General features: G+C 43.4%; 1 protein-coding gene across 1 annotated transcript in view; it reads left to right on the top strand.

Annotated features, from left to right (window-relative positions):
• The window catches only part of LOC126355648 (cytochrome P450 4g15-like), a 154,517-nt gene that overhangs the window by 80,057 nt on the left and 47,026 nt on the right, over positions 1-27,434 (top strand). Inside the window, exons 3-4 of the mRNA XM_050006013.1 lie at positions 11,801-12,013; positions 24,787-25,008. Of these exons, the coding sequence (XP_049861970.1) occupies positions 11,801-12,013; positions 24,787-25,008 (435 nt within the window). The remainder of the gene's footprint in view (positions 1-11,800; positions 12,014-24,786; positions 25,009-27,434) is intronic.

Here is a 27,434-nt window from a genome sequence, read left to right on the forward strand (position 1 = left end):
AAGGTGGATATACACTGTACTAGTGCCGACATTGTGCATGCTCTGTTGCCTGTGTCTATGTGCCTGTGGTTCTGTCAGTGTGATCATGTGATGTATCTGACCCCAGGAATGTGTCAATAAAGTTTCCCCTTCCTGGGACAATGAATTCACGGTGTTCTTATTTCAATTTCCAGGAGTGTATTTTTTCGCAGTATCTACATTGGATCTTATACACTTCTGATCTGGTAAATTTTTCATTATCTTTACTTATGGTATGTCTTAATTTTTGTTGTAAAGTGTTGTCAGTTGTGAATGCTATTGTTATTCCAGAATTGATGAGTAAATTAGTAATTCTATCTGATATTTTTCCAAAATATGTCATCTTCATATATATTGGATACTTATTAGTGGAGTACTTTGTGATTGTTGCACTTGATTAAAAATGATATCTACCTGTCATGCATTGAAAGAGTTGATTATCGCAATAATTAGGGATAACTTAGTACAATACAAAAGTATGACTTATGATGAAATAATCGAAATTATAGAACTGCTTGAATGCACTTTAGATTGCAATTATTTCTCTTTTAATACTAAAATCTATTGTCAGAAAGATGGGCAATTCTTTGGCTGGAACAGTTGCAAACATTTTCGTGAACCACATTGAAATGCAATTCTTGAAAAATAACCCTGATATCACAAATAAAATCATATATTAGAAGCGATATGTAGATGGTACATTAGTGCTTTATAATGGTTCAAAAGACGAAATTGAGAAACTTGCTCTAAAATTAAACTCTATGCATTTGACTGAATTCAATGCAACAAGGAATAACAATATTAATGTGCTAATAGTAAACTGCAGGAGCGTCTATAGAAAGGTCCCAGAACTGCTCTCATTAATAAACGGTCACAACGCCCATATAGTACTAGGAACAGAAAGTTGGCTGAAACCAGACGTAAATAGTAATGAAATCCTAAACTCTGATTGGAATGTATACCGCAGAGATAGGCTGGACAGTGAAGGGGGAGGCGTGTTTATAGCGATAAGAAGTGCAATAGTATCGAAGGAAATTGACGGAGATTCGAATTGTGAAATGATTTGGGTGAAGGTCACGGTTAAAGCAGGCTCAGACATGGTAATTGGATGTCTCTATAGGCCCCCGGGCTCAGCAGCTGTTGTGGCTCAGCACCTGAAGAATAATTTGGAAAATATTTCGAGTAGATTTCCCCACCATGTTATAGTTCTGGGTGGAGATTTTACTTTGCCGGATATAGACTGGGAGACTCAAACGTTCATAACGGGTGGCAGGGACAAAGAATCCAGTGAAATATTTTTAAGTGCTTTATCTGAAAACTACCTTGAGCAGTTAAACAGAAAACCGACTCGTGGAGATAATATATTAGACCTTCTGGTGACAAACAGACCCGAACAATTTGAATCAGTTAATGCAGAACAGGGAATCAGAGATCATAAAGCGGTTACTGCGTCGATGATTTCAACCGTAAATAGAAATATTAAAAAAGGTAGGAAGATTTTTCTGTTTAGCAAAAGTGACAAAAAGCAGATTACAGAGTACCTGACGGCTCAACACAAAAGTTTTGTCTCAAGTGCAAATAGTGTTGAGGATCAGTGGACAAAGTTCAAAACCATAGTACAATATGCGTTAGATGAGTATGTGCCAAGCAAGATCGTAAGAGATGGAAAAGAGCCACCGTGGTACAACAACCGAGTTAGAAAACTGCTGCGGAAGCAAAGGGAACTTCACAGCAAACATAAACATAGCCAAAGCCTTGCAGACAAACAAAAATTACGCGAAGCGAAATGTAGTGTGAGGAGGGCTATGCCAGAGGCTTTCAATGAATTCGAAAGTAAAGTTCTATGTACTGACTTGGCAGAAAATCCTAAGAAATTTTGGTCCTATGTCAAAGCGGTAGGTGGATCAAAACAAAATGTCCAGACACTCTGTGACCAAAATGGTACTGAAACAGAGGATGACAGACTAAAGGCCGAATTACTAAATGTCTTCTTCCAAAGCTGTTTCACAGAGGAAGACTGTACTGTGCTTCCTTCTCTAGATTGTCGCACAGTTGACAAAATGGTAGATATCGATGTAGACGACAGAGGGATAGAGAAACAATTAAAATCGCTCAAAAGAGGAAAGGCCGCTGGTCCTGATGGGATACCAGTTCGATTTTACACAGAGTACGCGAAGGAACTTGCCCCCCTTCTGGCAGCGGTGTACCGTAGGTCTCTAGAAGAGCGAAGCGTTCCAAAGGATTGGAAAAGGACACAGGTCATCCCCGTTCTCAAGAAGGGACGTCGAACAGATTTGCAGAACTATAGACCTATATCTCTAACGTCGATCAGTTGTAGAATTTTGGAACACGTATTATGTTCGAGTATAATGTCTTTTCTGGAGACTAGAAATCTACTCTGTAGGAATCAGCATGGGTTTCGAAAAAGACGATCGTGTGAAACCCAGCTCGCGCTATTCGTCCACGAGACTCAGAGGGCCTTAGACACGGGTTCACAGGTAGATGCCGTGTTTCTTGACTTCCGCAAGGCGTTTGACACAGTTCCCCACAGTCGTTTAATGAACAAAGTAAGAGCATACGGACTATCAGATCAATTGTGTGATTGGATTGAGGAGTTCCTAGATAACAGAACGCAGCACGTCATTCTCAATGGAGAGAAGTCTTCCGAAGTAAGAGTGATTTCAGGTGTGCCGCAGGGGAGTGTCATAGGACCGTTGCTATTCACAATATACATAAATGACCTGGTGGATGACATCGGAAGTTCACTGAGGCTTTTTGCAGATGATGCTGTGGTGTATCGAGAGGTTGCAACAATGGAAAATTGTACTGAAATGCAGGAGGATCTGCAGCGAATTGACGCATGGTGCACGGAATGGCAATTGAATCTCAATGTAGCGAAGTGTAATGTGATGCGAATACATAGAAAGATAGGTCCCTTATCATTTAGCTACAAAATAGCAGGTCAGCAACTGGAAGCAGTTAATTCCATAAATTATCTGGGAGTACGCATTAGGAGTGATTTAAAGTGGAATGATCATATAAAGTTGATCGTTGGTAAAGCAGATGCCAGACTGAGATTCATTGGAAGAATCCTAAGGAAATGTAATCCGACAACAAAGGAAGTAGGTTAAAGTACGCTTGTTCTCCCAATGCTTGAATACTGCTCAGCAGTGTGGGATCCGCACCAGGTAGGGTTGATAGAAGAGATAGAGAAGATCCAACGGAGAGCAGCGCGCTTCGTTACAGGATCATTTAGTAATTGCGAAAGCGTTACGGAGATGATAGATAAACTCCAGTGGAAGACTCTGCAGGAGAGACGCTCAGTAGCTCGGTACGGTCTTTTGTTGAAGTTTCGAGAACATACCTTCACCGAAGAGTCAAGCAGTATATTGCTCCCTCCTACGTATATCTCGCGAAGAGACCATGAGGATAAAATCAGAGAGATTAGAGCCCACACAGAAGCATACCGACAATCCTTCTTTCCACGTACAATACGAGACTGGAATAGAAGGGAGAACCGATAGAGGTACTCAGGGTACCCTCCGCCACACACCGTCAGGTGGCTTGCGGAGTACGGATGTAGATGTAGATGTAGATGTAGATGAAGTTACAATTTACGGTTGAGCATGAAAATCGAAAATCTATTAACTATCTAGCTGTAACTACAACTAATAACAATGGGAAACATTTCTTCACCATATACAGAAAACCTAAAACCACTGATATTATAAATGCCACACATGTCGTCATGACAAAAATAAAAAAGCATTTAATAAGTCTATGATACACCGAATACTAAAGTTACTGCTGGAAGCTAATGAGGTCAAAAAGGAAATGAACATCTTAAAGCAAATTGCGAAAACGAACTCTTTTGATACACTACAGGTGGATATCATTTTTAATAAAGTACAACAATCACAAAGTACTCAACAAATAGGTAATTCAAAATATATGAAGATGACGTAAATGGGAAACATATCAGATAGAATTACTAGTTTATTCATAAATTCTGGAGTAACAATAGCATTCACAACTGACAATACTTTACAGCAAAAATGAAGACATACCATAAGTAAAGATAATGAAAAATTTACCAGATCAGAAGTGTATAAGATCCAATGTAGATACTGTGAAAAAATATATACCGGCCAAACAGGTCGAAATTTTTCAGTGAGGTGCAAAGAAAATACATCGGGTACCTCACGAACAAAATCTGTCTTCTGCCATCACATATCATTCAATAATCATGCTGAGGGGACAGTAGAGCAGAATCTACTACTTCTTCATTATGCAAATAAAGGCTTGCGAGGTGCCGGGGCTAGCAGTGTATTTAACACTAAATTCTTCTCGAATCTTCATATGGAAATGATGCTCTAAGCCCCACCTTTTCTAACTCCTACTTTTGCTGTTGCACATGGATTAAGAAGGAACGCGAACTGACTGTAATCGACCCTGCAAGTGGAGTAGAAAAGAGTTTGGCACCTGCAATAATTTAATTTGATAGACATTAATTAAATAAGGGAAAGTTTCAGTAACGTAGTGAGAAATGAAAGGGTTGCTCTACCGATTAACAGAATGAAAATTCTGACCAAGATAACAAATTGAATTATTGTGACTAAACTCAAAATCGTAAACAAAACACATGAAACATTTACAATACATCAAAATGTACCAAATTGGATACTCAAATAAATGCTGTGAAGGTGAAGTTTTCCATAAACTAGATTGTGACATTTATGATGAAGTGGTATGTGGAGTCAATCCCTTGGAACTCAAATATTAAGAGAAACACACAACCAAACCAACATTAATTGCTGCTACAGTAGTGAGAACTCAGACAATGAACACCCAAGACAGAACAAAGTTAGAAAAAGACGAACAGGCGCGCTCTGCTGAGCTCTGATTATCACAGTGCAAATTCCCTAATCTGACGGTGCTGCGGACATACATTACCAAGCTGTCTTCTTAACTGCAAGGACATAATCTGACGTACTGGAAGTGATGGCTGGTTGCTTGGACATCCCGTCGTGGTGATGATAATGTCGCGAGTATAGTCCGAAACGAATTGTCCTGGTCTGGTTGTTCCAGACTAAAGACTTCCTATCAATACAAATGCGCCTCTGAGGGAGATGAAGAAGGCTTGCCACACAATCACTGACGGTACAGTGATTGATTTTAACAAGCGAAGTCAAACAGTAACTCCGATACAGTCAACTTTAGCCAAAACTGCCCAAGACAGACAACATAGGCCGCTTGTACGCAGAACGCTCAATTGCCAACTGCACTCTGAAAGTTACGTTGAAGTCGAAACTTCAGCTACTTCGTTAAACAGTTGCAGTCAGATAAAAGTATATTAGACAGCCAACAGAAGGCATGCTGTTCAGAGCCGCGAGAGCTCAGTCTCGTAACCTACACCGACCGAAAGGCGAGAGCCGACTCCCTCAAGAGCACCCGTACAAACCAAACACAGAACATTCCCGCCCCCACGACAGTGGCCGTGGTTAAACGTTCCAATCAGCAACTCGAAAACCGGCGGAAAATTCCACTCTATTGCCGAAGCACTACCATTCCACCAATGGAGATTCTTGGCACCAATTTCTGCGCTGATTTTGCTACATCACGGAGCTATGCCCTGAGCAAGCCAATCACAGTTACGATTTTGCAGAAAACGCGGGAATTTGCCCGCCAAGACTGCCTGGGTACACATGTCACTCCCACGCCTCGCTGGTAGCCTACCAGAAAGTGTTTTCGCTAAGTTCCTGCGAAGTAACGGAACCAGCCGCTCCTTCAGGCCATTGCGGGCGTGTCTCCGCCGCTATTATGACAATGTCGGCGTCTGGAAAGCATTCAGCATTCACTCGACTCTCTCACACCTGTCGGTTTAACCCTCTCAATATCAGCAGAGCTGGCCTGTCACCGGACCACCCGGGTGACAAGAGATGCTGTGTGGGAAGTCCGCATGTGAAGGAATAGCAACTTTTCACCGCATGAAGAAAAACAATAGCTACAAATACGGTATGGGGTGAGAGTTCAGTGCACAACACAAAGTTCTGGCTGGCTGCGGTAACTGAATGAATGAGCACCATTGAACACTGCAAGTCCATGAATAATGTCCAAGTCTGTCGTACTGCTATGAGAGATCCAGCCAGAGTCAAACACCAAACATACTCCAAGCTCGAAGTGTAAGCCGTGAAGAAGAAGGTGGTCAGTGCATATGTCTTAAGTATGCAGACTGAATATGACACTGTCTAAGTTGCTGCTTACAGAAACCTTAACAACGTGAACTGGAGCACTATAATGGGTTCATGTAACGAAAATTATACAAACAACTGGCTGTCACCTGGCAATGAACCCACTGGCCGTGCACATGTAGCTTTTTGTGAAGTAAATGGTTTCCTGTTTTACTGGATTTTCCAGTTTTGAAAAAGCTAGGAGCATCCTTTCCCCTTATCCTATCAAATCCACAAATTTCACACAGCTCTTAAGTGCCACAATAGAATCACCTAAGTGTCCATGTACGAGACAGAGAAGTCTAACATCTTGAAACGCCAATGTGTACCCCCTGCCCTCCCCCATCTCCTGTTTACCCTCATCCCGTCACACAATTGCATATGACTCCTCACAATATGGAAAACATAAAAGGTCCCCATCAGGTACAATAGCCTCTCCAGTTGTTATTGCTTTTCGATTCATTTTGTGCTATTGTGCGCTTCTTTTTGGCAGATTTCGTCTTACACCTACATATAAGGTGCACGACCAGTATTCATGGATTCTGAAACCTTTTGGGTGAGGCTTAAACAGATGGTAGTGAGATCACAACCAGTTACATTGAGATGCGGAACCAATGGTTGGAAATGCATATTTACTGTGTTATGGACATACAGAGTGTATCCTGTGTAACAACAACGCACCTAATAGTGATCGTTCAAAGTGACGGCCGCCATTCTCACTGCGTGCATGGCAACAGAGCATGAAGTTCTGCTGCACTCTCTCAAAAATCTCTCGTGTCTGTAACTGTTGTACCAGGAGGCAGACAGCGTAGACCCTAGCGAAGAGGTCTTCATCTGCATCTACAGGGGTTTTATACAACAACGTTTTATTATCTCAGAAGAAAAAGTCCATAGGTGTGAGATCAGGTGATCGTGCTGGTCATGGAAAATGACTTCCCCTTCCAATCCAACGATGAGGGTATGTGTTGCTCAGGTGCTCGCAGACATGAAAATAGAAGTGCTCTGGTGCTGCGTCATACCATATACACTCCTGGCCATTAAAATTGCTACACAAAGAATAAATGCAGATGATTAACGGGTATTCATTGGACAAATATATTATACGAGAAACTTAATCATAGCTAACACTTGGTTCAAGAATCATAAAAGAAGGTTGTATACATGGAAGAATCCTGGAGATACCAAAAGGTATCAGATAGATTATATAATTGTAAGACAGAGATTTAGGAATCAGGTTTTAAATTGTAGGACATTTCCAGGGGCAGATGTGGACTCTGACCACAATCTATTGGTTATGACCTGTAGGTTAAAACTGAAGAAACTGCAAAAAGGTGGGAATTTAAGGACATGGGATCTGGATAAGCTGAAAGAACCAGAGGTTGTACAGAGTTTCAAGGAGAGCATAAGGGAACAATTGGCAGCAATGGGGGAAAGAAACACAGTTGAAGAAGAATGGGTAGCTCTGAGGGATGAAGTAGTGAAGGCAGCAGAGGATCAAGTAGGTAAAAAGACGAGGGTTGCTAGAAATCCTTGGGTAACAGAAGAAATATTGAATTTAATTGATGAAAGGAGAAAATATAAAAACGCAGTAAATGAAGCAGGCAAAAAGGAATACAAATGTCTGAAAAATGAGATCGACAGGAAGTGCAAAATGGCTAAGCAGGGATGGCTAGAGGACAAATGTAAGGATGTAGAAGATTATCTCTCTAGGGGTAAGATAGATACTGCCTACAGGAAAATTAGAGAGACCTTTGGAGAGAAGAGAACCACGTGTATGAATATCAAGAGCTCTGATGGCAACCCAGTTCTAAGCAAAGAAGGGAAGGCAAAAAGGTGGAAGGAGTATATAGAAGGTTTATACAAGGGCGATGTACTTGAGGACAATATTATGGAAATGGAAGAGGATGTAGATGAAGACGAAATGGGAGGTAAGACACTGCGTGAAGAGTTTGACAGAGCACTGAAAGACCTGAGTCGAAACAAGGCCCCGGGAGTAGACAACATTCCATTAGAACTACTGACAGCCTTCGGAGAGCCAGTCATGACAAAACTCTACCAGCTGGTGAGCAAGATGTATGAGACAGGTGAAATACCTTCAGACTTCAAGAAGAATATAATAATTACAATCCCAAAGAAAGCAGGTGCTGACAGATGTGAAAATTACCGAACTATCAGTTTAATAAGTCACAGCTGCAAAATACTAACGCGAATTCTTTACAGACGAATGGAAAAACTGGTAGATGCAGACCTCTGGGAGGATCAGTTTGGATTCCGTAGGAATGTTGGAACACGTGAGGCAATACTGACCTTACGACTTATCTTAGGAGAAAGATTAAGAAAAGGCAAACCTACGTTTCTAGCATTTGTAGACTTAGAGAAAGCTTTCGACAATGTTGACTGGAATACTCTCTTTCAAATTCTGAAGGTGGCAGGGGTAAAATACCGGGAGCGAAAGGCTATTTACAATTTGTACAGAAACCAGATGGCAGTCATAAGAGTCGAGGGGCATGAAAGGGAAGCAGTGGTTGGGAAAGGAGTGAGACAGGGTTGTAGCCTCTCCCCGATGTTATTCAATCTGTATATTGAGCAAGCAGTAAAGGAAACAAAAGAAAAATTTGGAGTAGGTATTAAAATTCATGGAGAAGAAATAAAAACTTTGAGATTCGCCGATGACATTGTAATTCTGTCAGAGACGGCAAAGGACTTGGGAGAGCAGTTGAATGGAATGGACAGTGTCTTGAAAAGAGGATATAAGATGAACATCAACAAAAGCAAAACGAGGATAATGGAATGTAGTCAAATTAAATCGGGTGATGCTGAGGGAATTAGATTAGGAAATGAGACACTTAAAGTAGTAAAGGAGTTTTGCTATTTAGGAAGTAAAATAACTGATGATGGTCGAAGTAGAGAGGATATAAAATGTAGACTGGCAATGGCAAGGAAAGCGTTTCTCAAGAAGAGAAATTTGTTAACATCGAATATAGATTTATGTATCAGGAAGTCGTTTATGAAAGTATTTGTTTGGAGTGTAGCCATGTATGGAAGTGAAACATGGACGATAACTAGTTTGGACAAGAAGAGAATAGAAGCTTTCGAAATATGGTGCTACAGAAGAATGTTGAAGATTAGGTGGGTAGATCACGTAACTAATGAGGAGGTATTGAATAGGATTGGGGAGAAGAGAAGTTTGTGGCACAAATTGACTAGAAGAAGGGATCGGTTGGTAGGACATGTTTTGAGGCATCAAGGGATCACAAATTTAGCATTGGAGGGCAGCGTGGAGGGTAAAAATCGTAGAGGGAGACCAAGAGATGAATACACTAAGCAGATTCAGAAGGATGTAGGTTGCAGTAGGTACTGGGAGATGAAGCAGCTTGCACAGGATAGAGTAGCATGGAGAGCTGCATCAAACCAGTCTCAGGACTGAAGACAACAACAACAACAACATTATACGAGAACTGACATGTCATTACATTTTATCGCAATTTGGATGCATAGATCCTGAGAAAACAATACCCAGAACAACCACCTCTGGCAATAATAACGGCCTTGATAGGCCTGGGCATTGAGTCAAACAGAGCTTGGATAGCGTGTACAGGTACAGCTGCCCATGCAGCTTCAACACGATACCACAGATCATCGAGAGTAGTTACTGGCGTATTGTGACGAGCCAGTTGCTCGGCCACCATTGGTGAGACATATGGAGAATGTGCTGGCCAGGGCAGCAGTCGAAAATTTTCTATATCCAGAAAGGCCTGTATAGAACCTACAACATACGGATGTGCATTATCCTGCTGAAACGTAGGGTTTCGCAGGGATCGAATGAAGGGTAGAGCAAAGGGTCGCAACACATCTGAAATGTAACGTCCATTGTTCAAAGTGCTGCCAATGCGAACAAGAGGTGACCGAGACGTGTAACCAATGGCACCCCATACCATCACGCCAGGTGATATGCCAGTATGGCGATGACGAATACACGATTCAAATGTGTGTTCACCGCGATGTCGCCAAACTCGGATGCGACCATCATGATGCTATAAACAGAACCTGGTTCCATCCGAAAAAATTACGTTTTGCCATTCGTGCACCCATGTTCGTCGTTGAGTACACCATCGCAGGCACACCTGTCTGTGTTGGAGCGTCAAGGGTAACCGCAGCCACGGTCTCCGAGCTGATAGTCCACGCTGTTGCAAACATCGTCGTACTGTTCGTGCAGATGATTTTTGTCTTGTAAACTTCCCCCTCTGCTGACTCACGGATCGAGAAATGGCTGCACGATCCGTTACAGCCATGCGGATAAGATGCCTGTCATTTCGACTGCTAGTGATACGAGGCCGTTGGGATCCATCTCGGCGTTCCGTATTATACGCCTGAACCCACCGATTCCATATCCTGCTAACGGTGATTGCCAGAGGGTGTGGCCGTGCGGTTTTAGGCTCTTTAGTCTGGAACCGAGTGACCGCTACGGTCGCAGGTTCGAATCCTGTCTCGGGCATGGATGTTTGTGATGTCCTTAAGTCAGTTAGGTTTAAGTAGTTCTAAGTTCTAGGGGACTGATGACCACAGATGTTAAGTCCCATAGAGCTCAGAGCCATTTTAACGGTCATTGGATCTCGACCAACGCGAGCAGCAATGTCGCGATACAATAAACCGCAGTCGCGATGGGCTACAATCTGACCTTTATCAAAGTCGGAAACGTGATGGTACGCATTTCTCCTCCTTACACGATGCATCACAACAACGTTTCACTAGGCAACGCCGCTCAATTGCTATTTGTGTATGAGAAATCGGTTGGAAACTCTCCTCATGTCAGCACGTTGTAGGTATCGCCACCGGCGCCAAACTTGTGTGAATGCTCTGAAAAGCTAATCATTTGCATACACAGCATCTTCTTCCTGTCGGTTAAATTTCGCATCTGTAGCATGTCATCTTTGTGATGTAGCAATTTTAATGTCCAGTAGTGTACTTTCATGGGTAACAAGGTGTCCCGTCTACAAGAACTGTAGCAGCACACCTCGCAGGAACATCAGGTAAGGTGGTAACAAATACAAGCAACAAATAAGATCGTATTAGGTCATCTTGGACTGTGCCTGTCCATACACTGTCATAGAATAGGTGCTGATGGCCACCGATGTGGGCGGCTTGGGGACTGTCCTCACTCCAGACATAGGTGTTGCGGCTGTTGGAAACACCATCACGAGCGAACGAGGCCTCATCCCTGAACAATACAAAACAGTCAGGAGGGGTACACTGCCTGTTAAAATGAACAACGGACACCAGAGATCTCTGTGAGAGTGTGACAGAACTGCGTGTGCTATAGCAATACATACACTGAGACTTGCGGTCGATGCTTTGAACAATTACTACGAGCCACGCAGTTCTCGTGCGATATGTGCTGTGTATGTCGTTAACACAATAAAAATGCATTTCCGGCTATTGGTTCCCTATCTCAGTGTGATCGGTTTCAATTTGACCCAAAAGGCTTGAGACACCCGGTGTAGAGAATCCCTCGATAACTTGTCTTAATCAAGACTGCTGTTCCGATGTTACAGGTACTCGCGAAGTTCACTGGAACATTCAACGAGAGCGGGCGCTACCTGTGCGAGAAACTGGTGGAGTCTGCTGGCGCCACACTGGACATTTACCCCATGCTGATGGAATGTGCGCTGCGCACCATGGTGAAGGTCATCTTTGGTGTCGAGCTGGATCGTCTGGAGCCAGACCGAAGCAAGCATTCCCGTATAGCGGCCATCAGGAAAATGTCGGTGAGTCCTCAAAATGCGTCCAATGTGTTTACTTTTACTGAAAATCATATGCCGAATATAAAGTACTAAACTCACAAATAAAATCTGTAATTTTTTGATTGACAGCCCATAGATGTACGGCTGGTTTATATTGTGCAACAGTTACAATATTTCGACAGTCAAACGTGTCGAAATCGTCAGGTGCTCTGACGAACTGACCTAGGACGGCCGACTTAAACTGAGGTGAAAGAAGTTATGGAGTAACGATATACGCATATACATGTGGCGGTAATACTGCTTACAGAAGCTATAAAAGGGCAATGAGTCAGAGAAGCTGTCATTTGTGCTCCGGTGGTTGTTACAAAAAGGTTTCCAACGTAATTATGGCCACACAATGAGAATTAACAGACTTTGAATTATAATGGTAGTTGGAGAGAGAATCATGGGACTTTCCATTTCGGAATGGGAACTCCATATTCAGATATCCCCAGTGTCAAGAATGTGCCAGGAATATTACCTCTCGCCACGGATAACACAGTGGCCGACGCCCTTCACTTAACGACCGAGGGCAGCAGCGTTTGCGTAGCATTATCAGTGCTAAAAGACATGCAACGCTGCGTGAGATAACCGCTTAAATCAATCTGTGACGTACGACGAACGTATCCGTTAGGATGTTGTTGTTGTTGTTCTCGTGGTCTTCAATCCTGAGACTGGTTTGATGCAGCTCTCCATTCTACTCTATCCTGTGCAAGCTTCTTCATCTCCCAGTATCTACTGCAGCCTACATCCTTCTGAATGTGCGTAGTGTATTCATCTATTGGTCTCCCTCTGCGATTTTTACCCTCCACGCTGCCCTCCAATACTAAATTGGTGATCCCTCGATGTCTCAGAACATGTCCTACCAACCGATCCCTTCTTCTCCTCAAGTTGTGCCACAAGCTCCTCTTCTCCCCAATTCTATTCAATACCTACTCATTAGTTATGTCATCTACCCATCTAATCTTCAGCATTCTTCTGTAGCGCCACATTTCGAAAGCTTCTATTCTCTTCTTGTCTGAACTATTTTTCGTCCATGTTCCACTTCCATACATGGCTACACTCCACACAAATACTTTCAGAAACGACTTCCTGTTATTTAAATGTATACTTTTCTTCTTCAGAAACGCTTTCCTTGCCATTGCCAGTCTACATTTTATATCGTCTCTACTTCGAACATCATCAGTTAATTTGCTCCCCCAAATAGCAAAACTCTTTTACTACTTTAAGTGTCTCATTTCCTATCTAATTCCCTCAGCATCACCTGACCTAATTGGACTACATTCCATTATCCTCGTTTTGCTTTTGTTGATATTCATCTTATACCCTTCTTTCAAGACGCTGTCAATTCCGTTAAACTGCTCTTCCAAGTTCTTTGGTGTCTCTGACAGAATTACGATGTCATCGGTGAACCTCAAAGTTTTTATTTCTTCTCCATGGATTTTAATTTCTACTCCAAATTTTTCTTTTGTTTCCTCTATTGCTTGCTCAATATACAGATTGAATAACATCGGGGATAGGCTACAACCCTGTCTCACTCCCTTCCCAACCACTGTTTCCCTTTCATGTCCCTCGACTCTTATAACTGCCATCTGGTTTCTGTACAAATTGTAAATAGCCTTTCGATCCCTGTATTTTATCCCTGCCACCTTCAGAATTTGAAAGACAGTATTCCAGTCAACATTGTCAAAAGCTTTCCCTAAGTCTACAAATGCTAGAAACGTAGGTTTGCCTTTCCTTAATCTTCTAAGATACGTCGTAGGGTCATTATTGCCTCAAGTGTTCCAACATTTCTAAGGAATCCAAACTGATCTTCACCGAGGTTGGCTTCTACCAGTTTTTCCACTCGTCTGTAAAGAATTCGCGTTGGTATTTTGCAACTGTGACTTATTAAACTGATAGTTCGGTTATTTTCACATCTGTCAATACCTGCTTTCTTTGGGATTGGAATTATTATATTCTTCTTGAAATCTGAGGGTATTTTGCCTGTCTCATACATGTTGCTCACCAGATGGTAAAGTTTTGTCAGGAGTGGCCCTCCCAAAGCCGTCAGTAGTTCTAATGGAATGTTGTCTACTCCCGGGGCGTTGTTTCGACTCAGGTCTTTCAGTGCTCTGTCAAACTCTTCACGCAGTATCACATCTCCCATTTCCGTCAGGATAGCGCGGCGAAATTTGACATTAATGGGCTATGGCAGCAGAGGACCGGCGCGAGTGCCTTGGCTAATAGCATGACATCCCCTGCAAAGCCTCTCCTGGGTTTTTTACGCTATCGGTTGGCCTTTAGACGGCTGGAAAACCTTGGTTTGGCCATATGAGTCTCGATTTCAGCTGGTAAGAGCTGGTGGTAGGGTTCGAATGTCACGCAGACTCCACACAGACAAGACACTGTGCAAGCTGGTGGTTGTTCCATAATGCTGTGGCTGTGTTTACATGGAATGGGGTGGGTGCTCTGGTCCAACTGAACCGATCATTGACGGGAAATAGTTATGTTCGGCCACTTGGAGAGACCAGTTGCCGTTGGTTGTCGTCTTGATGATTCCAGACAACAGTAGATCTTTTACTTATGAAAATGCAGTATGTCACCAGGTCACAATTGTTCGAAACTGAGTTGAAGAACATTCTGTACAATTCGACCGAACGGTTTGACCACCTAAATCGCCCGATATGAATCCCGCTGAGCATTTATGGGACATAATCGAGAGGTCGGTTCGTGCATACAATCGTGCACCAGTAACACTTTCGCATTTTTGGGTGGTTACTGAGGCACCGTGGTTCAGTAATTCTGCTGGGGACTTCCAAAGAGTTTTTGAGTGCCTGCTACGTCGAGTTGCTGTACTACGTGGGGCGAAAGGACGTGCGACCCGGTATTAGGAGGTATCCCGTGACGTTTCTCGCCTCGGTGTATGTCGCTCCTCCCCACCAACTGTTCCCTACACGGTCCGCGCCTGAGGATGCCTGTAGGCAGCGAGGAGTTGATTGCGACGGCGTCTGTGGCGTGCGACGCCCGGCACGGTAGCGTGGTTCTGCTCCGTCTGCAATGGCCGCAAGAACATTGTTTTCCCCCGTGTCTTCTTAATTAGAGGTAGTGCCGGTTCCCAAGCCTTGCTGAGATTACAGGTGCAGTCCTGGTTAATGAGACTTTAACAATCTTTGTTGCGTTGAACCCTCAGCTGACTATAATTTTAATGAATAATGAAAAGCAACTCAGCCGTATTTTTAGACACTTATTGTGTTTCTTTGGAATTTTTCAGGTTGCCTGCAGTTAGACAAAACATGAAATTACGATTAAGCTATATCATTTAGACAGGCAATGGCAAGGAAAGCGTTTCTGAAGAAGAGAAATTTGTTAACATCGAGTATAGATTTAAGTGTCAGGAAGTCGTTTCTGAAAGTATCTGTGCGGAGTGTAGCCATGTATGGAAGTGAAACATGGACGATAAATAGTTTGGACAAGAAGAGAATAGAAGCTTACGAAGTGTGGTACTACAGAAAAATGCTGAACATTAGATGGGTAGGTGTAGTGTAACGACGTAAGTTTTGTATAAATGATTTTCTTTTGACATATGACCATGTGCAGACTTCGTCACCTACGTCAGTTACGAAACACTTAAAAATTATTTAAGTTCTTTTAAAGTTGTCTCTGAATGGTTCTTGAACGAAACTGTAATTAAAACATCATCATTTGGGTCGTATGCACAGAATTACGTCACTCAGTCCAATTGGTTTGCGCAAACTTTTCTCAATTTAGATATCGTTTGTTTCTTCTCAGAAATTATATTAATGCAAGTTATATGCTTAAATAAATATTAAAACCACATTGAATAAACTTTCAAGAGTCAAACTCGCGATGAACGTTGTGAAAAATTAATAATCTTTTCAAATATTTTGGTAATACTACCTCCTTAACATAATTCTTCACAAATAAATTCTCGGAACACGTATTTAAACTTTTGTAGTATACACTAGTTTGTTATCTTCCTATATACTACATATAGAAGTGAACCTGAGCCTTGACAAGATAGGACTGATCATTCACAATATGATTAAACGTTCTATGATGTCATTGTTGTAGAAACATTACAAATTCTTATTTTTTCAGGTTTTAGAAGCACGACGCAACAACTCGGTTTCAGGATCTTCTGTTGCTGTTTGGCTGTCGACCCGCGACGTATAATGGCCAGCAATTTTCTCTCTGGTCCGGCAGCGAAGATGCTGTCTCCGTTCGTTGCGCCGCCCTCTCCGTACATGAAACATAAAAATAAATACAAAACTTTAGATAATTCACAACAATTACAAATATTACAAAATACATAAACAAAACACTAAATTAAACTTATATTCACCTGCAAACTGGGCTGACACTGGTGGATGGGTGACGCTTCAATTTCACGTCCCATTACATAGGCTTTCCCGGCAAGATCTTGACATGTGGAATAATCGGTTCTACTGCCAGAGCGACACAAATAACCGGTTAATGAGGAGGTATTGAGAAGAATCGAGGAGAAGAGAAATTTGTGGCACAACTTGACTGGAAGAAGGGATCAGTTGGTAGGACATGTTCGGAGGCATCAAGCAATCACTAATTTAGTATTGGAGGGCAGCGTGGAGGGTAAAAACCATAGAGGGAGACCAAGAGATGAATATACTAAAATACACTAAGCAGATTCAGAAGAGCGCCAGCCGTTGTGGCCGAGCGCTTCTAGGCGCTACGGTCTGGAACCGCGCGACCACTACGGTCGCAGGTTCGAATCCTGCCTCGGGTATGGATGTCTGTGACGTCTTTAGGTTAGTTCGGTGTAAGTAGTTCTAAGTTCTGGGGGACTGTTGGCCTCAGAAGTTAAGTCCCATAGTGCTCAGAGCCATTTTAGCCAGAGTCAGAAGAATGTAGGTTGCAGTAGATACTGGGAGATGAAGAAGCTTGCATCAAACCAGTGTCTGTACTGAAGACCACAACAACAACAAGATGTTATTTTAAAGAAAAAAATATAAGTAACTTGCAGAGTCACTCACCGTCATTTTGTGTGAGCACATTTAGCGTTTGTGTGCAGTTGGTTCATATATGCAATTGGCTACTGACTGTTTTTAGCCATCTACGTCAGTGCAGCCTTTTAGAAGCATTGCCATCTGTCCCTTTATTGTACACACATGTATAAAATTAAGCCCAGCTTGCTACTATCAGTTCTTTTAATCTGCAGTCATGACCACTTTGTATAATCACAATTACAGCTTGTGTCGTGCTATATGTCACTACTTTACAGTCAGTTGTGTAATAAATCACACGACGACATAGATCTAATGATCATACAGCTTTGTGTAACCAGTGGTCTATGTTCTATTGCATTGTAGCTAACATGAAACAGATCGTTTGTAATTTTATTAACAGCATACAGTAACCACAAGTTTGGCTGCCTTAGCATTTCTACATTTTTTCAAGACAAGGAATTTTTTGTGAAAAAGTTACTAATAGTGTATGATCGTTCTGTGAGATCAAAATTATGGTTTCAGATTCACAGGGTGAACGTTAATGAAACTGACAAGCTGCAGGGACGGATTCGTGACTCAGAATGGAGGAAAAAAAGATCATATTAATTTGTGTCAGGAAACGCTTCGTTGCCACAGTAGGTGGCACACACAATTGAGAGTCCCCTTGACCACGTGCCACGCCAACCGGCATCATTTTTATCATTTTGTCATAAGTAGTAGGTACGTAATTAACAAGCAACCTTTTTTTCAAATTGGTTTAAAAGTTAATCTGTTAAATAACTTCGTCAGTTAACGATTAACGAACTAACGGTCTTGTGCCCAGCCTTATGTCTTCGCCCGTCTGTACTGTTGGGCTGTAAATTTTGGGCACAGAACGCGCATAATGTGCCATTACGACTAACCGTTTTTTTCGGGACACAGCTCTGAGGTATTCCAATTCCCGAGGAAGATGCTCAACATCTACGATGGTGCGCACTCTATGTATCAGAATCTTCACTACCCCATGTTCCTGTGCTCTGTAATGACGCATTCAGTGACTAATGCAATGCAGTACGGGGGTGCAAGGATTTTGGCACAAACTTCCAAATAATGTGACGGCGACATTAGAGAGGTCATTGAAATATTCATCAGGAGCAGTCTCATCGACTGGGACTGGGTCAATAGTCTGAAGAAGACTTCAGAATCAGCACTGCTCTAACTAAAAAGACAGACAGGAGATACAACGCTCTGGCAGAAAGGGTGTGCAGATTAACTACACTGCAACCGTGAGTCCTGCCAGGCGTTGCAGGCACGGACGTCGACGTGACCGCTCTCTCGGACGCCAACACGCTCCTTCTGCCGCGGACTGCGTAGAGGTCGGCTCGCCGGGAGAAGACGGACAAGGCGGCGGTGCTCACTCAGGTCAGTTCCTCAGCGTACCTGACGACTGCGATGTGTCTGATCGCCCTAATATTGTGACCGCTGCTCAGTAACAACCAGCAGTACACTTTTGAATGTGCGATCAGCAGCTACGAAGAGAGAAACTGAAGAATCGTTTAAGTTCTTTTTCTCATTTACCACTGAAACGTCCTACATTGCCGTAACTTCTAACGCGTCCACGGCTCACATAGCTCCTTCAAATGTTGTTGTTTACTGCTCTTCAGTCCGGAGAATGGTTTCTTGCAGCTGTCCATGCTACACGACTCTTAATATCCGAATAAATGCTGCAACTCTCATCTTTCTGAATCTCCTTGCTGTATCCATCTCTTGGCCTCCCTCTGTCATGTTTACCTCTCCACACTTCCCTCCAATACTAAATTTCTTATCCCTTGACTTCTCAGAATTTGTCCTTTCAACGGATCCCTTCTTCTAACCAGGCTGTGCCACACATTTCTTTTATTCCCAAATACATTCAGTACCTCCTCAGTACATAAGTGAACTACTGATCTAATCGTCGTAAGAATTATTCTGGAGTACCACATTTCAAAAGTTTCTATTCACCTCACCTCTTGCCTAATTTGTTTATAGTTCCAGTTTGACTTCCATACACGGCTGCACTCCATACACACACACTAAAATTCATATTCGATGACAGTAAATTTCTCTTCTTCAGAAACGCTTTCCTTGCTATTGCCAGTGTACATTTTAAACCCTCTCTACTTCGGCCATCATCAGTTATTTTGCTGTACACATAACAAAACTCGTCCACTACTGTAAGTGTCTCGTTTCCTAATCTAATCCCTCAGCATCGCCCGATTTACTTAGACTACATTCCATTATCCTTGTTTTGCTTTTGTTGACGTTCACCTTATAGACTCCTGGAAATTGAAATAAGAACACAGTGAATTCATTGTCCCAGGACGACGCTTCATCCAGTCCCAAACATGCTCAATGGGGGACAGATCCGGAGATCTTCCTGGCCAGGGTAGTTGACTTACACCTTCTAGAGCACGTTGGGTGGCACGGGATACATGCGGACGTGCATTGTCCTGTTGGAACAGCAAGTTCCCTTGCCGGTCTAGGAATGGTAGAACGATGGGTTCGATGACAGTTTGGATGTACCGTGCACTATTCAGTGTCCCCTCGACGATCACCAGAGGTGTACGGCCAGTGTAGGAGATCGCTTCCCACACCATGATGCCGGGTGTTGGCCCTGTGTGCCTCGGTCGTATGCAGTCCTGATTGTGGCGCTCACGTGCACGGCGCCAAACACGCATACGACCATCATTGGCACCAAGGCAGAAGCGACTCTCATCGCTGAAGACGACACGTCTCCATTCGTCCGTCCATTCACGCCTGTCGCGACACCACTGGAGGTGGGCTGCACGATGTTGGGGCGTGAGCGGAAGACGGCCTAACGGTGTGCGGGACCGTAGCCCAGCTTCATGGAGACGGTTGCGAATGGTCCTCGCCGATACCCCAGGAGCAACAGTGTCCCTAATTTGCTGGGAAGTGGCGGTGCAGTCCCCTACGGCACTGCGTAGGATCCTACGGTCTTGGCGTGCATCCGTGCGTCGCTGCGGTCTGGTCCAAGGTCGACGGGCACGTGCACCTTCCGCCGATCACTGGCGACAACATCGATGTACTGTGGAGACCTCACGCCCCACGTGTTGAGCAATTCGGCGGTACATCCACCCGGCCTCCCGCATGCCCACTATATGCTCTCGCTCAAAGTGCGTCAACCGCACATACGGTTCACGTCCACGCTGTCGCGGCATGCTACCAGTGTTAAAGACTGCGATGGAGCTCCGTATGCTACGGCAAACTGGCTGACACTGACGGCGGCGGTGCACAAATGCTGCGCAGCTAGCGCCATTCGACGGCCAACACCGCGGTTCCTGGTGTGTCCGCTGTGCCGTGCGTGTGATCATTGCTTGTACAGCCCTCTCGCAGTGTCCGGAACAAGTATGGTGGGTATGACACACCGGTGTCAATGTGTTCTTTTTTCCATTTCCAGGAGTGTATCTTCCTTTCAATACACTGTCCATTCTGTTCAACTGCTCTTCCAATGTCAGCTGCAAACCTCAAAGTTTTTATTTGTTCTCCATCGATTTTAATTCCTACTCCAAATTTTTCTTTTGTTTCCTTTACTGCTTGCCCAATATACACATTTAATAACATCGGGGATAGGCTACAACCCTGTCTAACTCCCTTCTCAACCACTGCTTCCCTTTTATGACCCTCGACTCTTAAATCTACCGTATTCTTTTTGTACAAGTTGTAAGTAGCCTGTCGCTCCCTGTATTTTACCCCTATTACCTTCAGGATTTCAAAACAGTTTTCAGTCAACATTGTCATAAACTTACCCTATATCTACAAATGCTGTAAACATAGAATTGCCTCTCCTTAACCTGTCTTCTAAAACAAGTCGAAGGTTCGAAGGTCTCCGGAATCCACACCGATCTTCCCCGAGTTTCGATTCCACAAGTTTTTCCATTCTTCTGTAAATAATTCGTGACAGTATTTTGCAGCCATGATTTATTAAGCTGATCGTTTGGTAACAGTCGCACCTGTCAGCACCAGCTTTCTTTGGAATTGTGATGATTATGTTCTTCTTGAAGTCTGTGGTTTCTCGCCTGTCTCATACATCTAGCTCACCAGGTGCAAGAGTTCTGTGATGGCTGGCTCTCCCAACGCAATCATTAGTTCTAACGGAATGGCGTCTAGTTCTGCGGCTTTCGTTCGACTTAGGTCTTTCAGTGTTCTGTCAAATTCTTCCTTCTGTATCATATCTCCGTCCTGTGACGTTTCTAAAGGGTGAATGTTAACAAAACCGACAGGCTGCACGAACGGATTCCTGACTGGAAATAACAGCAAATCATCCCGGAACACAGTTCAGAGCTGCACAACATATGTTGAAAGTGACCTCCTAGCGATGCAAACCACGCGTTGTCATTAGGGATGCACATAGTCATACTTTGGCTTAAACCTTGTTGAACGGCCAGAAACATTTGCAGACTACACATGCAGCTTGAAACTCCATACCTACGTGCAGTAATCGCTCCTGATATCTGATGATAAAGAAATTCCAAATCTCGTCATAAGAGCTTTTGACTTTTACCATTGCGACCGAGTCAGCCTGAATGCAAAACTGTTGAGTGCTTCAATTTCAAGTTTTACATCAGATAACAAATGACAAAAGAAATACTTTTTCTTGTGCTTTAATTACAAATTAACAATTTTCGTATTTTTACCTTGCTTGTGTTGTGAAACCCTTATTCTTGCCAAATTTCATCATTATAGATCAATCGAAAGCACCCTACACGGTTTGATAAGTGAGTTTGCGATTGTCAGAATATGTGACGTAAATGGCTGTGCCTTTTGGACTGCATCGACTTAGATGCTACTGTTTATTATTCCGCCAAGGGACCCTAGAGCTTAGTATGTGACATAAATTTCAGCCTCAAACGTCTACCCGTTCCTGAGAGAAAGGGATCTTAACAGACGCACGGACACTCAGACAGTCTGATAAAAAATGACAGTTTTTTTGTGTGTGATATAATTACGAATTTACAATTTTCGGAATTTTTTCTTTTGGTTGTACTCTTACACCCTGCTTCTTGCCAAATTTCATGATTCTAGACAAACGGGAAGTACCCCATAGGTTTTTGGTGAGTAATTTTGCGAGTACCAAAATATGTGACACATATGGCCGCATCTTTTGATTGCGCTGACTTAGAAGTTTCAATTTTTTACGCCATCATGGAACCTTGGATGTTAATAAGCGACATATACGCTCCTGGAAATTGAAATAAGAACACCGTGAATTCATTGTCCCAGGAAGGGGAAATTTTATTGATACATTCCTGGGGTCAGAAACATCACATGATCACACTGACAGAACTACAGGCACATAGACACAGGCAACAGAGCATGCACAATGTCGGCACTAGTACAGTGTATATCCACCTTTCGCAGCAATGCAGGCTGCTATTCTCCCATGGAGACGATCGTAGAGATGCTGGATGTAGTCCTGTGGAACGGCTTGCCATGCCATTTCCACCTGGCGCCTCAGTTGGACCAGCGCTCGTGCTGGACGTTCAGAACGCGTGAGACGACGCTTCATCCAGTCCCAAACATGCTCAATGGGGGACAGATCCGGAGATCTTGCTGGCCAGGGTAGTTGACTTACACCTTCTAGAGCACGTTGGGTGGCACGGGATACATGCGGACGTGCATTGTCCTTTTGGAACAGCAAGTTCCCTTGCCGGTCTAGGAATGGTAGAACGATGGGTTCGATGACAGTTTGGATGTACCGTACACTATTCAGTGTCCCCTCGACGATCACCAGAGGTGTACGGCCAGTGTAGGAGATCGCTCCCCACACCATGATGCCGGGTGTTGGCCCTGTGTGCCTCGGTCGTATGCAGTCCTGATTGTGGCGCTCACCTGCACGGCGCCAAACACGCATACGACCATCATTGGCACCAAGGCAGAAGCGACTCTCATCGCTGAAGACGACACGTCTCCATTCGTCCCTCCATTCACGTCTGTCACGACACCACTGGAGGCGGGCTGCACGATGTTGGGGCGTGAGCGGAAGACGGCCTAACGGTGTGCGGGACCGTAGCCCAGCTTCATGGAGACGGTTGCGAATGGTCCTCGCCGATACCCCAGGAGCAACAGTGTCCCTAATTTGCTGGGAAGTGGCGGTGCGGTCCCCTACGGCACTGCGTAGAATCCTACGGTCTTGGCGTGCATCCGTGCGTCGCTGCGGTCCGCTCCCAGATCGACGGGCACGTGCACCTTCCGCCGACCACTAGCGACAACATCGATGTACTGTGGAGACCTCACGCCCCACGTGTTGAGCAATTCGGCTGTGCGTCCACCCGGCCTCCCGCATGCCCACTATACGCCCTCGCCCAAAGTCCGTCAACTGCACATACGGTTCTCGTCCACGCTGTCGCGGCATGCTACCAGTGTTAAAGACTGCGATGGAGCTCCGTATGCCACGGCAAACTGGCTGACACTGACGGCGGCGGTGCACAAATGCTGCGCAGCTAGCGCCATTCGAAGGCCAACACCGCGGTTCCTGGTGTGTCCGCTGTGCCGTGCGTGTGATCATTGCTTGTACAGCCCTCTCGCAGTGTCCGGGGCAAGTATGGTGGGTCTGACACACCGGTGTCAATGTGTTCTTTTTTCCATTTCCAGGAGTGTAGTTTTAATAAGGCGGTTCCATATTATGCTGTTGAAACATTGTGTCCGCCCATGCAGACATTTCCTTAGAAGGTCAGGATGAGAAAAGTCTCTGAAAATAGATTTAATTGCTGTAACAACAGCAGAATAAGATTCTCCAGTTGCCTGAGCCCCATTGTATTTGCACCATGAATTTTCTCCTGATGGACACAATCCATGACATGGCTTATCATCAGTAGACGACTTATGGAAGAATATGGCCCAAAGATCACTCTTCACTGATTCTAGATTTTCTTTATCTCCCCTAATTGCCTGCCCATAGCGTACCAGCAAGTTTTGTATTTCAGTTTTAGTTAACCGACACTGTCTGGTCAACAATTTTCCATCTTCTTATTTTTTCTTCTCATATTAACAGTTAGTTTCCTCAGCCTTGTTCCCAAACGTTTTTGAACATGGCCTACACATTCTATTATGCTATTAATGGCATCTCCATATGAATTAGAGTTCACCACATTGTTTTATGCCTTACTACCACCATCGCCCAAATATTTGGCGTACCGTACCCATCTTGTTTCTATGGAGCGATGAAATATTTGTTCTACTCCATGAAGTTCCACGCCACCACTTGTTCCTCTAAAATTAGCCACACAGTGGTGTTCTGTTTGTGCATTGACTTTACAACATTTGCAGTATTCAGACATTATTTCCACATCTAACACTTTACCGGTGCCTACACTCGTGGCAGTCACTACCCCATTCAGAGAAGTATGTCCTCATTTCTGCCAACTTCCAACTGCCAACTTCCAACTTCAATATCCGAACATCCATCATTTTCTTCCACTGCTAACGTGCAATGTAGGAAATATAAATATCTAAAATACAAATTGGAAAGTAAGTGACAGAAAAGTGGGCGTGGCACCTAAACATACGTGGTACGAAAATGCTCTTTAAATGCTCGGAAAAAAATTTTTCATCAAAATCTTTTTCAGTGTACTTAAATAAAACCTTAATCTATCGAAATATAATGAAAAGCAAAAATCGATTTTTTTCGACCTGAACCTCGGCGTGGTCACCTTAAGCCACAATGTAACTCTAAATTAGCTGTACGCATGTGATATATACACTCAGCTGTTGCAACTGATCATGTGTATTCGACAGGCAATAATTGTCCGACCCTGGAAGACAATTACTGGCGCCATGTGGCTGAGTGCAGAAGGCCGGGCAGTGAAGAGGAACATTGCGGAGTTCAGAAGCCTAGTGAAGCGTGGCCTCGCGATTGCAAGAGACGACAAGAATGCTGACGGTTCAACCCCTTTGGTCTACTTTCTTTCGGAGCAGCAGCAAGGGCAGCACTTGACTGAAGAAGAAATATACAATGAAGTGAGTATTCGTGTTTAAAAACTTTAATCAATATCTTCACCTATAGGCTGGTTTCCATGAGCTTCAGTGGAATAAAATAATGACATTTTGCTAACAGTGTTCACATACATGCGAATAGACGGCGCCCAGAGGTAGTGTGGGTCGTCTGTGAGGCGTACCGAGATAATCCACCGATTTGTGATAAAAAAAAAAAGTGTCCGGTTGACGCAACTGTCTACTAAGCAGGTGATCGACTTCGAATTCCAGTCTGGCAGACATTTTCGCTCATCGCCGCTAATGCTCCAACCAGTCCTGATGCAGTTGATATCACCAATCCTTTCGCTTTCAGTTCCTTTCTCCTCTGTCCTCCTTCAATTAAATCATACAGTGAGTTTCACAATTAATAAAATATTGCGGGCTGTTATGCCGTGGTCAGAGGGATTCCACTTTAAAACCCGACATTTCGTCCCCATCTGAGGAGGACATTTTCGAGGGAGATCGTAGCTTTGTTGAATGTCCGACTCACAGCCTGGCTCGCTACTGACTGACGGTCTCTAGCTGTCTATAGCTTCCAGTTCTTCTACGTTCATTCTCCAATCATTAAACCCAATACTCGACGTGCTTCGATCTCAGTGCATTTTGCAATGTGTTTCAAAATTTTATCCGTTATCATAAAATGTCCAGCACTTTTCGAACTGCAAGCAGAAATCGTCCTCCACAGTCTTTGAAACCATTCTATTGTCCATATCTTCCAGCTGAACAGTCACCCATAAGTTCCACGACGCCTGCAGCCACGAGCTGACCTGGCCTCTTTGGGAGCTGTTCCTGTAATAGTACTAATTATTACTACAACACATACTGGTTTCAGTATACTGTCAAATATTAGAGCAAAAAGCACACTTTCATAAATGCAATGTAAGAATTGTAAAAACTCAATAAAACAACAACATAAGTGTTGCAATTGAAGTCTGTGTCTATGGAGCACATACATAAACAAACACATAAACATGCATACGGTCCTCATCAATATTTAGTAAAACATCCTAAGCAATAACGTCGTTTTCTGATGAAAGATCTGGAACTATAAGTGGCGGTAATTCTTTCTCAGATGATGACTCCAGCGGCTCGCCGTCAGGTTCATGATCCAGGGCATTTAGGGCATTTATAATGTCCTCTACTGTTCGTAGGCGTTTGGCCATAATAAATTTATATGTAGCACGCACTATTTACATAGTCAGAATACACTACTAAAACCGTATTTCGTGAAACAAAGCGCTGTTGCATACACGGTAACACGTGTTTTAACCTGCTCTGCCTCTCTTCCCCTGCTGTAAAACTTCAACGTCATCAAGCAGTGAGATACGAGGGAGTATTGTGATTGATGACCAAACACAATCTAACGAGAAGCATGAAAGTACACGAAAAATGTGATTGTTATAGTGGCTGTAGCAGAAGGGTCAGAAATTACCCGTCCGCGGTTCTAGGTGAATCTTCATATTTCTCTTAAAAGGTTTCGCCATTAAACCTAAGATTAAGTATAATAGCTAATTACCTTATTTCATAAAAATTCAGCAGGCCGGGGTGGCCGAGCGGTTCTAGGCGCTACAGTCTGGAACCGCGCGGCCGCTACGGTCGCAGGTTCGAATCCTGCCTAGGGCATGGGTGTGTGTGATGTCCTTAGGTTAGTTAGGTTTAATTAGTTCTAAGTTCTAGGGGACTGCTGACCTCATAACTTCCATAGTTCTCAGAGCCATTTGAACCACAAGAAGTCATAGAAATTCAGCACTCTAGGCAATAATGCCAATCAGGTGTTAAAGCAAAGTATCTGTACTAATCCTGTTTATGGATATCATTTGTCATTTCTCTTTTTTTTTACTTTAACTTTATTTATCTATCGTTGGTGCTCAAAAGTTATCCATTGTTATTTTAGTATTTAAAATTTACTATTGCAAGTAAGTCATCATTTGGGTATAGTCAGTTTTGGGAATCATTCTTACTTACTAGGTAGAGATAACAAACTAATAGCATATGTACAACAAGAAGGTATATATTCCTTGCCTACATTGGACAGAACAGAAAAAATTTGAAAGGGAAATAAAGTTTTATCCAGCTGGAACCAAACATTATGCCAAACTGTGTATGAGCCAAAGAGTGGCAAAGTACCTACAGAAACCTATTACTGTCAGTTTTGAAAGGCTTCAGACGTAAAATGTTTCCCAGACCTGGTTCTCTCTTACTTTTCGGGTATTCCAAACCGTCTGCGTTTGCATGAGGCTTACCTATTATCCTAAGTGGCCCTTGATAAACATGCATACCCTACTTTGTTTTTCGCTGAATTTTTCTTAGATTTTTCTTCAGTTTTGACTAGTACTAGTTAACCAAAATTAAAACTAGTGGGGAAAGATTTTGCGTCATGTCATCTTTTGCTATCCAAGACTCTCTTATCA

This window comes from Schistocerca gregaria, chromosome 3 (genome assembly GCF_023897955.1).
Source record: "Schistocerca gregaria isolate iqSchGreg1 chromosome 3, iqSchGreg1.2, whole genome shotgun sequence".
NCBI lineage: Eukaryota > Metazoa > Arthropoda > Insecta > Orthoptera > Acrididae > Schistocerca > Schistocerca gregaria.